Source organism: Neopelma chrysocephalum, unplaced genomic scaffold (assembly GCF_003984885.1).
Source record: "Neopelma chrysocephalum unplaced genomic scaffold, ASM398488v2 Primary Assembly neopelma1_69, whole genome shotgun sequence".
NCBI classification, from domain to species: Eukaryota; Metazoa; Chordata; class Aves; order Passeriformes; family Pipridae; genus Neopelma; species Neopelma chrysocephalum.
The window spans coordinates 2,523,294-2,535,753 of NW_020897729.1; the positions used below are offsets into that span (position 1 = coordinate 2,523,294).

General features: G+C 42.8%; 1 protein-coding gene across 1 annotated transcript in view; it reads right to left on the reverse strand.

The window, feature by feature from the left end:
* Window positions 1-680: 680 nt before the first annotated feature.
* Window positions 681-12,460, reverse strand: part of PDE6D (phosphodiesterase 6D) — a 33,494-nt gene continuing 21,714 nt past the window's right edge. The window contains exons 2-5 of the mRNA XM_027685799.1: window positions 7,884-7,972; window positions 4,584-4,709; window positions 3,665-3,770; window positions 681-1,306 (exon numbers count right to left, since the gene is read on the reverse strand). Coding sequence (XP_027541600.1) covers window positions 1,225-1,306; window positions 3,665-3,770; window positions 4,584-4,709; window positions 7,884-7,972 — 403 coding nt within the window. The 3' untranslated portion in view covers window positions 681-1,224. The remainder of the gene's footprint in view (window positions 1,307-3,664; window positions 3,771-4,583; window positions 4,710-7,883; window positions 7,973-12,460) is intronic.

A 12,460-nucleotide genomic window follows, 5' to 3' on the forward strand; every position in this document is an offset into this window, starting at 1 on the left:
AAATACACCCAGGGGCTGAATCCAGGGTCTGAAATGATGCCTTTTATGTCCCTGTGACTCCCGAGAAACTCAAGCCCAGCCACAGGACAGGCTGACCAAGGCGTAGAGGGATCATAGAGCTGTCTGGATGTTTAGGAGCAGAAGCTGGAGATGCCCCTTCCCACGATGTCCATGTGCTAGAGTTGGTTACAAATGACAGAGGAAAGCAGGGCTGGAGGAATCAGTCACAGCAAAAATGCTGCCGTGTCATTAAAGCCTCACACACGTGGGGATTGTTGGTGTCATCAACTGCAGCCCCAGTGGAGCTCCAGGGAGCTCAGCCCAACACGGGATTGATGCTGGTGACCTCAGGGGAACACAGGTTTTCCAGAGGGCTTTGAGTGTCCCCAGGCACTTCAAACAGCAGAACAGTGTGTGGTGCTGCTTAAAAACTGGTGACATAGGGACAAAATGCCACGAAGGATTAACAGACAGAGGGGAGGCCAAGGAGAAGCCCTGGTCAGAGCAGTCAGGACACCTTTCCAACGTGGCTAGCTGGAGGAAGAGAAATTTAACCAGGATATGGGGGCTATGGAAGAGGCAGGGCTGTGGAAAGCCCTGTGCTGCTGGCTTGAGTGATGGGAGCTTGTGCCCACTGAGAAGTGTTTTTGTAACAGAAAGGAAAACACACAGAACTAACATTTCTTCCCTTCTTTGGACGGTAGGAATGTTTTAATTGAGAAATTTGTTTTAATTACATTAGGTGATATCACAGTCTATTTTACAAGTTCAGGGTAAGAGGATGTGTGGACCAGTTACACAGAAATCCAGCAAAAGGATAAAAACCTACAACATGAGAAAAATGAGAAGGTTAACTTAATCCCAAAAGAAAAGCATTGAGAGTTTGGTGTGAGTGAAAATGGGAGATTATACCAGGGTCCAGAAAAGTAGAAAGGATGAGACTAACATAATTTACAGTATTGGTTCTGCATGACCATCGTTTGCCCGTGTTCAGAGACAGCCTCTCTTCCCCAGGGCATCTCTGAGCAGATGGCCCCGTCTCTGAGGGTTTGGTCTGGTCTTGTCAGAGGAGAAAGCAAAATAACTGATGGGCAAAGGTCACAACCCACGTTGAGCTGGTCCCCAGGGTCACCGCCTACGGGAGTGTCTTCCACTGGATAGTCGGGGGGTTCTGCACCAAGAACTGCATGGAGGAAAACTAAAACAGCTCCAAAAAGCCCCATCTCAAACGTAGAAAAGTCTCACTCTGGAAGTGCTTACGAGAAGATCGTCATCATAGAATTTGGTTTCTATAATAACATTACCACTGCGGGAGGAAAGGAGGAGAAAGGAGAGGTGTTAGAAGGACACACAGACAGTGGAACACGACTGCTCCTCTCCACATTCCCACAAGCCTGGGCTCACACCCACCCCACAACAGTGCAGCGAGCACTGTGTCCTGGGTCAGTCAGGACTGAAGGATCTCCCAAGCACATTCCTATGTGGAATTTTCCCTCCATCCATCCCTCCCTTGTCATCCCCTCTCTGGGCACAGTACTGCTCAGGCTGCAGAGTGCTCAGACAGCAAACCTCTGCTCACTCCTATTGCTAAAAATAAACTAGCAGTCCCAGCACCTTCAGGCCCCTCTCTCCTGCAGGAATTGTGAAAACCAATGGGAATTCTTTTTTTATTCCCCATCTCTGTCCTCTAGTGCTGAGCAAGCTACATCACCCAATTTAACATGTCATTTCCCTCAAGAAGTGCTTAAATACAAACATGCAAGCATATTTTATACAAACTGCAGTGGAAATGTGGATTTGGGTGTGACAGAAGCTCTGAGGATATAACTTGCTGACTTTGGAGATTTTGGTAGACAAAAGTAAGAACTTTTGAGACCATTACAACACCTGGACACCTGAGCAGTGTGATCTGACCATGTCTAAATAACCTGGCTCTTGAACACCAAAGCAGCAGCTCCAACTCCACTGTGGCTCTTGGTGTAACACTGAGAAAGCTGCACCTGCTGAGTGTAAGGATTTTGCTGTGGTATGGATCGTGCTGGAACTCAAATGTCAGGGAATGTTCTCAATCTGATACTCATTCATCCTGGGAACTCTCGGTGCAGTGCCTTGATTAGCACCAAGTATCACACCTCCATTGTCTCCTGCTATGGGAACACTGAGAGAAATATGAGGTCTTTGGGAATAGCAGAAAGTGAGGGGCTCTCCAAGTCCGGGCAGCTAAAAAGGCTGATTTCTTAGGGCCACAAATCTCCCTTTGGATTTCTTTGGGCTGGGGGTTCTAATGAAAAGCCTCAAAAATTACTTTAGGACACCTCCATTGAATAGAAAGAGAGATCTTGGCTGCCCACTACAAGTGGACATACTTCAGGGAAAGAATGGGACATGGGAAAATCCTCAAGGTCACTTGAGAACTGGACTCTCTTGATTCCCAGTCCTGAGGATGTCTTGATTTCCTGAGATGATCAAAACCAACTTGTCAGGTGTGCTTGTTTCTTTACTCTGACTCCCAAATCTGGCTCCTCCTGTACTGACTGACAGCCACCAGCTCTGGGAGCTGAGGTGTGCAGCACCTCTGAGGTTCTGAGCAGGCTGTGCCAGGAGCACTGTTGGAACACTGATGCTCCCCTGATTCCCCCATCTCTTTGGAACGTGCTGGGAGTGGAAATCAGTGATGGTGCCTTCTCTATGCAACTGGCTTTCCTCCAGACAGGGAGCCAGAGGGAAAATGCTGGAGAGGGAGGTCTTCCAGAGGACACAGTGACCTTGCAGTGAGCCTGCTGCTCCCGGTCTGCCTCTTGTTGGCAGCGGGATTCCCAAACCCTTCTGTCTCTGCTGGCAGCGTGCTCCCTGTGTGCCTGCCAGCACCCATCTAGCACTGCACAGAGGGTGCTTACCCTTCCCAGGGGCCTCCCTCCAGGAGCCTTTTCCATCATCCCACCCAGGCTGGAGCCTTGCTGCCCACACTCAGGGCAATGCCCAGCGTGTGTTCCTGTGACACATCTGAGGGATCACTGGCCTGCTCAGGAGTCCTTGTGTGAAGAGCAGCCAGGAGCAGACCTTCCTGAGGAAGGCGTGTGAATCTTACTACAGGTGCCTGTAAAATGACTCTTTCCTACCTGTTAAGGGTGTTTTAGCCCCAGATACAACTCTGTGTGACTAAATGCATGGTGTATAAGCCAATTTAGAGACACAAAGCTCAGCAGAATGGTACAGTGATGAAACAAATACTAGAGGAGCTACTACAGGTGATATATTGCACAAATAAAACCATCTTGGACAAGAGTCAGTGATCAATAGCTGACTTGAAAATGGCCCAGACATCTGCTGGGTTATTTTTAACCCTGGATGTAAGGGGTATTAAGCTGGAAAACATTTTTAAATCCTTTCATGGTTCACCTTTCAAAAAAATTAAGCAACTCTAAAAAAGGATCAGTTCCACTTTCTCCAAACCTTTACTACTATATTAATGCAAATTGGACCTATGGGAAGGAAGGTAATGAGGTTGGCTTAGCCTCTTTTATCTCTCAACAACTAACAGTCGTGAGGTGATTCAGAGTTGGTAGCAGTTCCCTCTCCTCGTTCCCACTGTGGCCCCCAAGGAAATGCCACACACTGCTTTTGCTTTGCCTGCTCTCAGATTCTGCAAGGCCAAGGCACTCACGTTAAAACATTAGCTGGCATCATCTGTGACTCAGGTGCTGCCTCTATCAAGGACTGCCAAGTGTTTGTGGAGTTAGGAATCACAAAACCGAATTCAAAGAACCATTCTGCAAAGTAAAAAGAAGATCCAGAGGCATTTGAGAGACGATAAAATCCACAAATGGTCCTTTTGCTTTTCACCCGACAGGCTGGGGAACTCCCTAAACTGTCCTGGTGTGCTGCCAACATTTTACATTTAAATTACTTTGTACAGTTTAAGCTGCACTGAACTCTGCTCTCCTCTTAGAGCAGATACTCCCTTTCCAGAATAGCTGATGGTACTGATTAGGTCACACCACTTCCTTAGCATTCAGTGGAAATTTCATCACACCTAACTGGGAACAGGGAAACCACACTCTTCCCCTTGCAGACATCCCTCGGATCCAGTTGAGATTAAGTGCGCAACTGGTTGCCCAGAAGACACAGAGATCAATGTTTTATCTGCCCCTCCTCCAGCCCAGATTAAGAGTCAGTGGGGTCAGACGTGGAGTCAGACGTGGAGTCAGAGGCAAAAAAAGGTGGTGGCACTCCCGTAGCCCAGGTAAACCAGAGGCTCCAGCCTGGCAGTGGCCAGCACTCTGAGGAAGAGGCAGGAATTCCAGTAATAGGGGACTCTGAAATAACCTGTTTCCTTGCCTCAGGCAGCCTGTGGTGGATTTATGCCCTCAGGCATGATTACCCAGCTTTTTTGCTTACATAACAAAGTGTTAACACACTTATGAAAAGCAATCCCTAATACTGTGGCCCATTAGTCCTGACAAGATGAGTGCTTCAGTCTACTCTGAAAAATTAAAATCACCATGTCCAACCCATTTTAGTTTCTCTAATCCCCACCACACTGGGTCAGTCCCTGTGCTGCAGCACACAGAGCACATCCATACCTTCTAGACACTGCCCTTTGAAATAAACTTTCTGTTCCAGTCGGAATTTTTCCATTTGTTCCGCTGAGGAAAAGTTTAACTCCCGAGACACTGCTTTGCATTTCAGGATTTTTTTAGGAACTCGAGCTGTGAAACAGATAAAGAAGCATTATTTGGACAAAATTAAAACAAACCCAGCTGCTGCAGGTACTATTATTCTGTACTTTGAAATAATGATTAGTGCTAGTGAAAGATCATAGCAGCAGGAGAAATGCAAACACAAAGGACTTTGGTTTTACATTTGCAAGAGTGAAATCCAAGATGCAAACAGGTCAAGTACCTTGCCCAGAGCCAGGAATTAAACTTGTGACAGAACCAGGGATACAACACTGATCTCTCAGTCTCCTGGTTCAGTTGTTTGTTACTAAACCCCATAATTTTTCAAGTTGAAATATGAGATGCAACTTAAATTTTTACTTTGGGAAGTGTGTTGAAGATCACAGGCAGCCAAAGGGCTGCTTAGCACACCAAACCTGTGAGCCCTTCCCACTTCTCCTTCCCTTTCACACTGTGCATCCCCAGAGAACCACAAATGGGTGTTTCTCAGCCCAGCAGCACTTCCTGAGCCACCTCAGAGCTCTGGGGAGTTGTCCTGCAGAATTACACAAAATGCCTGTTCCTGACACATTGAGACCTACTCAGGCTGTGAAGCTGGTATCACACCAGAGAGTTTAAGAGAGAAATTTGGCAATCCAGGTTTCTGGGCCCTTGCAGTGGGTGAGACACCAAGTGGCAAACTGTACCTTGTAGATATTTCACAAAATTATTTTCTTGTAGAGGTGGAGGAGTAAGAGAAGGGACAGTTTGGGAGCACTGATTAATATGCTGAAAGGTCCTAATCAGGAGAATATGGTGGAGAGTCAATATAGTAAAAACCTCCCAAGCCCGTCGTGTTTCAGTGGTGTGATTGTGCATAATCCTTCCTGCATATTAGAGAATGTTTCATGTAAATTTATTAGAAATAAAGAGGGGAGGGAATACAGCTGGCATGTGCTTTATGAGCCAAACTGTTCCTAAATGGAAAGCATATCAAAACATCCATGAACAGAGAGCAGGCTGGTGTTTAATAAAAAGAAGAGTCTACCAAACCCCAGGCAAATCCACTTAACGCAGAGCAGTTTAATGGAGTAGGACCTTGATATGAAACCAATCTCAAGAGCTGGAGGGTTAGGGAATGTAAGGCAGCATCCTATCCCATAGAGAAGTACACAGCCCCCAGTTGGTTAGGAAAAAAAAAAGATAAAAGAAGAAATTAAAAGTGTAAGGGAAGAGTGTTAAATGTAAAAGCTCTCTAATTATTTTTAGGGTTCTTTTTTTTCAGCATAGAAATCTGCATGGCACCATCCTTTACTCACAAGTACAGACTAGAGTCTGTTATGATAAATGTCCTTTTGCAGCTAAGTGTAAAATGGCTCGTTAAAACTATTCTGCAGTTTAGTAATTACATTTCTTTCATCCCCAAGACAGATTGCTGAGCGTGTTTGCTTTAATACTGTAAAACTACAAAATAAAGGATTACTTTGAACACAAGTAGGACTGTGTAGTCTTTAAATAACTGCTTTAAGAGATTTTAATTTATATCATCAAGCAGAAAATTTTAATTGAAATTATTTAGTTAAAACTCATTTTACTTTTATTTCTCCTTTTTTCTATTAAAAAGATAGGAAAGAAAGAAGTTTGATTCTCATCAGTTAGGTCCATTTTAAGACATGCTGGAATGCAGGTAAGCATAGACTTAATCCTAAATTTACCACTGCTTTTTGTTAACTTGAGGATATTGTATACCTGCACATTTATTTAAGCACTTACATAGCTAACATACATTTAGTCAGATGCTTTATGCTGATTAGATTAGAAATTATACATTTCTTATTTATCAAGCAAGTCATTTTGGGTCCAACTGTACTTAGTTAGAAACTGCAATTCAGTTAAAATATCCATATCATTATGTTTTCATGTAGTTTAATAAAGCTACCTTAAATACTGAGACATAAGAAAGCAAGCTATCTTAGCCAAACGGATTTCACATTTCAGACTACAACTTTCAACTTTGCTTTAACAGTGAAAGGACTATTTGTATTTCATGAATGAAAGCTGGCTGTGGTGACTGGGAACAACACGGGATTCTGTAAGTGCTACACCTCAGCAGCTTACTCCAAGATTTGTTTGCATATTGGAAGAAACTAAACTTCACAGATTTGCATCTCCCAAATTGCCTCCCAGTTTTGAATGCCCTGTCACTGAATTGAGTTGACGGGAAAAGCTCCTGCTGTCAAAAGCTGGTTTAGATGATTAATTCCAGTTTCAGGTGCTCAGGCAGTGATTTTCACTACTTAAGGCAGCTTAATGTTAAGGCTTCGGCAGCAATCCAATACCACATTAATATTGTTTTTATTTCATCTAAGTGGTAATAGTAAGTTAAGGCAGTAATACAGTATCATGATTTGAAACTTAAGAGTTCATTTTATAAAGAAATCTGTACTTAAATCAAATAGAAGTTGTGCTTAAAAAGCAAATAGAAGTTCTGTTTAAAGGGAATACATTTTATTCACTCTGCTATATATTTGGTTCTTTGTTTGCTATGTCTAGACTGTGATTTGCCCTGAATAGCCACAAAACATACACACACACACAAGTACTATATAATGACTTTAAGACACATATGGCCTTCATTTTAAAACAATTATTCTGACTGCCCTCACTGGTTCTGTTGCAGGACTGTACCAGAACTGCATTTCCTCACACCTTCTTTTAACTCACAGTCAGATTATCCCCCTTTGTTGGATGCCTCTCACCTTTCTCAGCCTATTTATTGAACGTAACCTATCCACCTCAGCTTTCTTTTTTTGCTAAGCCATACAAGAATGGCTTCTTTCCTCTGTTCTCCAAAGGAACACTGTCCTCCCATCCATAATCTTTTCAGTGGCTTCTCTTAATAGCTCTCCTCTGCATCTGTTACAGTTTGCAGTCATCCATCTTCTAGATAGATGAGTGAACTGCACACCAGATAAGGTCTAAACAATTTCTTGTACAATGGGCATTAATCTCAGGCCAGAGTATGTTTTAATTAATTCCCCAGGCTCCTCTGATGGAGATGAGGGTTCCTTTTTAATATGTGAGGAAAATCTGAGACACAGTGAGGTGATATGACTTGCCCAAAGATGACATCTGTCCTTCAGAGTAGGGGTATGTTTGCACCTCAGGTGACCCAGAAATGCAGCACCACCCAGCCCCAAGATGCACAATAAAGTCACACAGTACCTTCATGCTCCACTCCAGGTACAGACAGATCTTCTGTTCCTTGCCAGAGGATTTTCCCTGTTTCTGCATCCCGAAGGTTCATCCAATTTCTGATTGGGAAGCAAATAAGGAAAACAAGCCATCTACACCCCTAAATGCTGCGTGCAGTATTCTTTGCTAAGCTCTGAAATAGGCTTCTCCAGCTGAGTTTCAATCTCGTTTTCCAATTCTTAGGAGGCCAAGGAAAAGAGTTGCTTTTTCCTAGAAAACGAATGAACAAACCAACCCCTGACCAGAATGAATTGAACAAGAGTTGTATAGCCACAGATTTAGTTTTCACTTCAGACTGAAGCTTGTTAATCTCATTTATCATTTTCCGTTGCTTCTAGAGGATAAAGGCAGTGCCACTGAGCTGCAGAGAAGCAAGAGCATTGCTAACAATAACAGATAATTCTACACAAGCAATTGCTGTTCTCCAGCATTTGAAAAATGCTAGAAAAAGGAGTGCTTCCTATAAAACATTTTAAAAAGAGTAACATCCAATCGAGCTCGTTTTCTTAGCCTACAAAATATTAATATCACAGGTTGTTCTATTGCTGTTGACCTTGTAACTGCCACTCATGGGAATTCTTCAGCTGCTGAGAGCTAAGCAGAGAGAGATCTTCTCTTTTCACTCTCAGCAAGTGAGGCTGTGCCAGCTTTCAAAAATCCCAAATCAGTCAGTTAGTCATTAAAGTTACAGGCAAGTAGGAAATACTCGTATTTCCAAAGGGACAATTAACAATGATCTTAAGCACACTTTTGAAAAGTCTTTCTCACAGGATAATTCAGACATCAACACCTCAGAACAAGGAGCCTGCACGCCTGCCTGATGCCATCCTGAATGGGGACAGACCCATCCTTAAGCCTCTCGCCCTCCTGCTCCGCAGCTCACCAGGGAGGCTCCAGGGATTCACCAATGTAAACACCAGAGACTGAGCAGAGCAGGATCTGTGAGATGAGCCCACACAAACCAGCGCCTTTCCAGGAGTTCCCTTGGGCTGGTTTATGGCAGCACACCCCTCGTACTCAGGACTTCCTGGACCAACTGCTCAAGGGACTGACTGGGGAGGCAGAGAAGCAGCAGAGGGACAATATGGACCTTGACGTGGGTATAAATAGGAGCTGTCAGAAATTTGCATGTTGAACTCATCCTCTAACACGCACAGTTTCCAGGCAGACTCACACAAACTCGTCACATTGATCACATTTTTCCAGAGCTCCCGGGAAGAAACAGATGCTTTAGCAAATTTTGCATTACAGGGTAACATTTGTTTTAAAATTACGTGTGTGGAGGAAGGAAGGGAAAATGGTCGCTTCAGACAGATGTGAGGATTCTTTCCCTTCCTGAGGGCTGGCCAGACTTTCCACATCCCATTGAAAGGACAGGAGGAAATGTGTGCACAGGGTCTGTTTACACACAACTTAGCAACAACTTGGAGCATGGGAAGAGGGAGTGTAGGGCAGCCTGCTCATGTCCTTCTAGGCATGTTCTAAAACACATAACACTTTTTGTGGGATTAAGGCAAAAATGAAAGGGGGAGACGACAAAAGCATCATCCTCCATATCCTGGCAGAAAGCTGGAAAGTGGAGTTCTCTCCCCAGCTAGCAACCCAAGGGAGATGGGGGCTGGCACGCAAGTCAGAGAGAGAAAATGAGTAGTAGAATGGCAAGAAGAACCTGCAGCAGGGCTGGGCACTTCACGTGATGCTGGCTGGAAAACCCGAAGTCCTCAGCCAACACAACCTGCAGGATGGAACTGCCCCAACCGTAATTTAAAATGTCCAAAAAAATCCACCATTTTTCCATACATCTTCCCATGGACAAACATACAAACTAGCCAGGGTGAAGCTATTTGCATAGAAAAGCAGTGTGCCATCTATCAAATGCCATGTACGAGGGGAAAATAACAAATGAGACAATGCGAGCATCTCATTGACAAACTCATTTATCTTCACGACGCTCCATGATGCAAACACTCTTGACTATTAGCTGTACAGTAATTTAGCAAATTGGGCACTTGAGTATCAAAAACCTGCTATGTCTAAAAAATGATCCTCACAAGTATTTACTTGAATTTGTTCACTATCATTACCAGTGGGAGTTATGAGCTCATAGGTTTGGCCATTGGCCGTGTCGTGCCAAACTGGGCAACAAACAAGTTCCTCTGAGCTGGAGATGAAGCACTAACCAGAACAGCAAACCCAGCTCTGCACAGGAACTGATCCAGCCTCCCAATTGCTGTATCAGTACTCTAACTAATGGACTATTCCTTTTTCCTTTCCATGACTTGCCTTGCCTTCCTGTCCCTCTTCCCTTATCAATTTCTGGAGCACACTGAAATCACATTTACCATTTTCAAAAGTATTATATTAGGAGTGCCCTTGAGAGGGAAGTAGCCTGACAGCTTAATTATTATCCTTACTTGAAATCCACAGTTATAAAGTGTTAGTGACCTACTGTTTCTGGAGAGAGAAAACACTACTGTAGACTGCTGACCTCTGTCACTTCTCCCTATCAGGATTTGACTCTCAGTCCAGACCAAGAAAGGTGATACAACTTACATTGCCATACTGAACAATGCTAGACATGTTAACATTTGGGGTGTTAGACTTCTATAAAGTGCTATCTGGCTTTATTTTGTATCGATGTTCCACTGTAAAAAGTAAATCCATGCAGGACAGCCTGCCCCATGCTTTGTATTCTGTCAAATTAAAGATGAAGAGTAAATAAAAAGCTCAAGGGTATACCCTCCTGATGAGAGCCTGCCTTATGCATGCAGCAATGCATGCCACAGTTGCTAGAAAATGTCTTGTATTTAAACAGTCTGAATAGGGCCAACCTGTGTAAATTCCACATCAAATGAATACAGGTTTGGTGTCAGCCAAAGGCCTTCTGGCCTTGTCAGGTGCATGTGATGGTTCAGGACATGCTTTTCCAACTTCTGCAAATGAAAAAAATGAAATCAACCTGCTAATCAGAGTGTATACACAAAACTAAAACATGTAGACCCAGACATATTTTAAGGGATCAGAATACTCGAGCCAGTTAACAAGTTTTTTTCCAGTAACTGAGCTTTATTGAAAGGGAAGAACAAATCATTAGATGTTAAAAGCACACACGCACAATCTTCTATTGGAAAAAAACACTTCATGTACAAGAGGTTAATTCTTAAAAAAAAAATAAATCTATGTTTAAAAAGACACAGGCATCCGAAAAAAATCCTAAGTCAAAACTGAGATAATTTATAAAACTTAAATGTAATGGGATTAAAAAGAGGCAGAGCCCATCACAAGTGATTTCTTGACAAGGGAGTACCTGACAAAGCAGCAGCTGTACTGCTTACCTAGTTAGCAGCTTATCACACTATTTCTGTCATCTTGGATAGAAAGGCTGCTACTAGGACATACCCCCGAGTGAGGAAAATGGAGATCTTGAACCAAACCCACACACACTGTTATCTTCTAATGTGTTTAATTGGTTTAAGATTCTTCCACCTCAGCATGAGAGATATTGTTACTAAAAATAAAGAGTGCTCCATTCCTGAGCAGCAGTGGAGATCTGCAGGCAGGATGAAGAGGGCATTTTAAGTATTGTTGAAAAGGAGAAAGTAAATTAATATTGGTTTAATACAATTACTCTTTTTGAAGAGGCTCATGTCAAGCCACCTGGCAGGCGTAGCTAAGAAGAGCAACTAGAAAGCCAGGCAGTTACAGCTTTGTTAGTATATGTGGGGGGAAAAGGAAGGACAATAGAGTACTTCTAATTCAGTTTATCACTCTCAGTCACAAGAACACTCTTACACTATTAAATTTTCATTCACCTGGATCTTGGTGGTTTTGGTGGTTATTTTGGAAACAATGTCTGATTTAAGACTCAATAGATCAAATGCTCTTCAATCCTGAAGGCAAGAAAGGATTAGGCAGAACAGCAGAAGGAAGGGTGTTCTGCTGATCTATTTATATTCCACCACCTATTGGGTCAGCAAAGTCTTACATAAAAGCTTTGTAGTAGCTGGAATTCAACTTGCTTTATATACATGACATGAATTAGCTTCCTCACAGACCTACTTTGCTTAGCCTGATGAAGGGAAATGGTTTGTGCATTTCTAAATTCAAATTTTGGTGTCTTGAATACCTCTGATGTCAGAACAGAAATTCTTTCTTTTTTGTATCTGTCACAGAGATCACTTTGTTCAAACAAATCAAAATGTACATCCTTATCTTTCAGTGCTTTAGCATTGCAAAAGATTCCCTTGTATTACCACACTTGTAATTATGAACAACCTTGAAGGAAGAAAGAGTAGAAACAAAAGTAATCACTGAAGTAGTATAAAGTTAAAAGAAGTTTTGCCTCAATATCCTTGACTGTTACTTATATGGTGTAATGTTTAGCACTTCTTGAATATCTCAGGCTGCAGCAAACAATAGGTGTAATTTCTTTCGTTAAAATGATCCATTTTTCATTTTATTCCTTGCTGTCTACACCTTTCTAAAACCTTAGGAACTGCTGCACTCTTATTGTTCATAATAAAAGTAAGCCTAATGTTCATAACCCC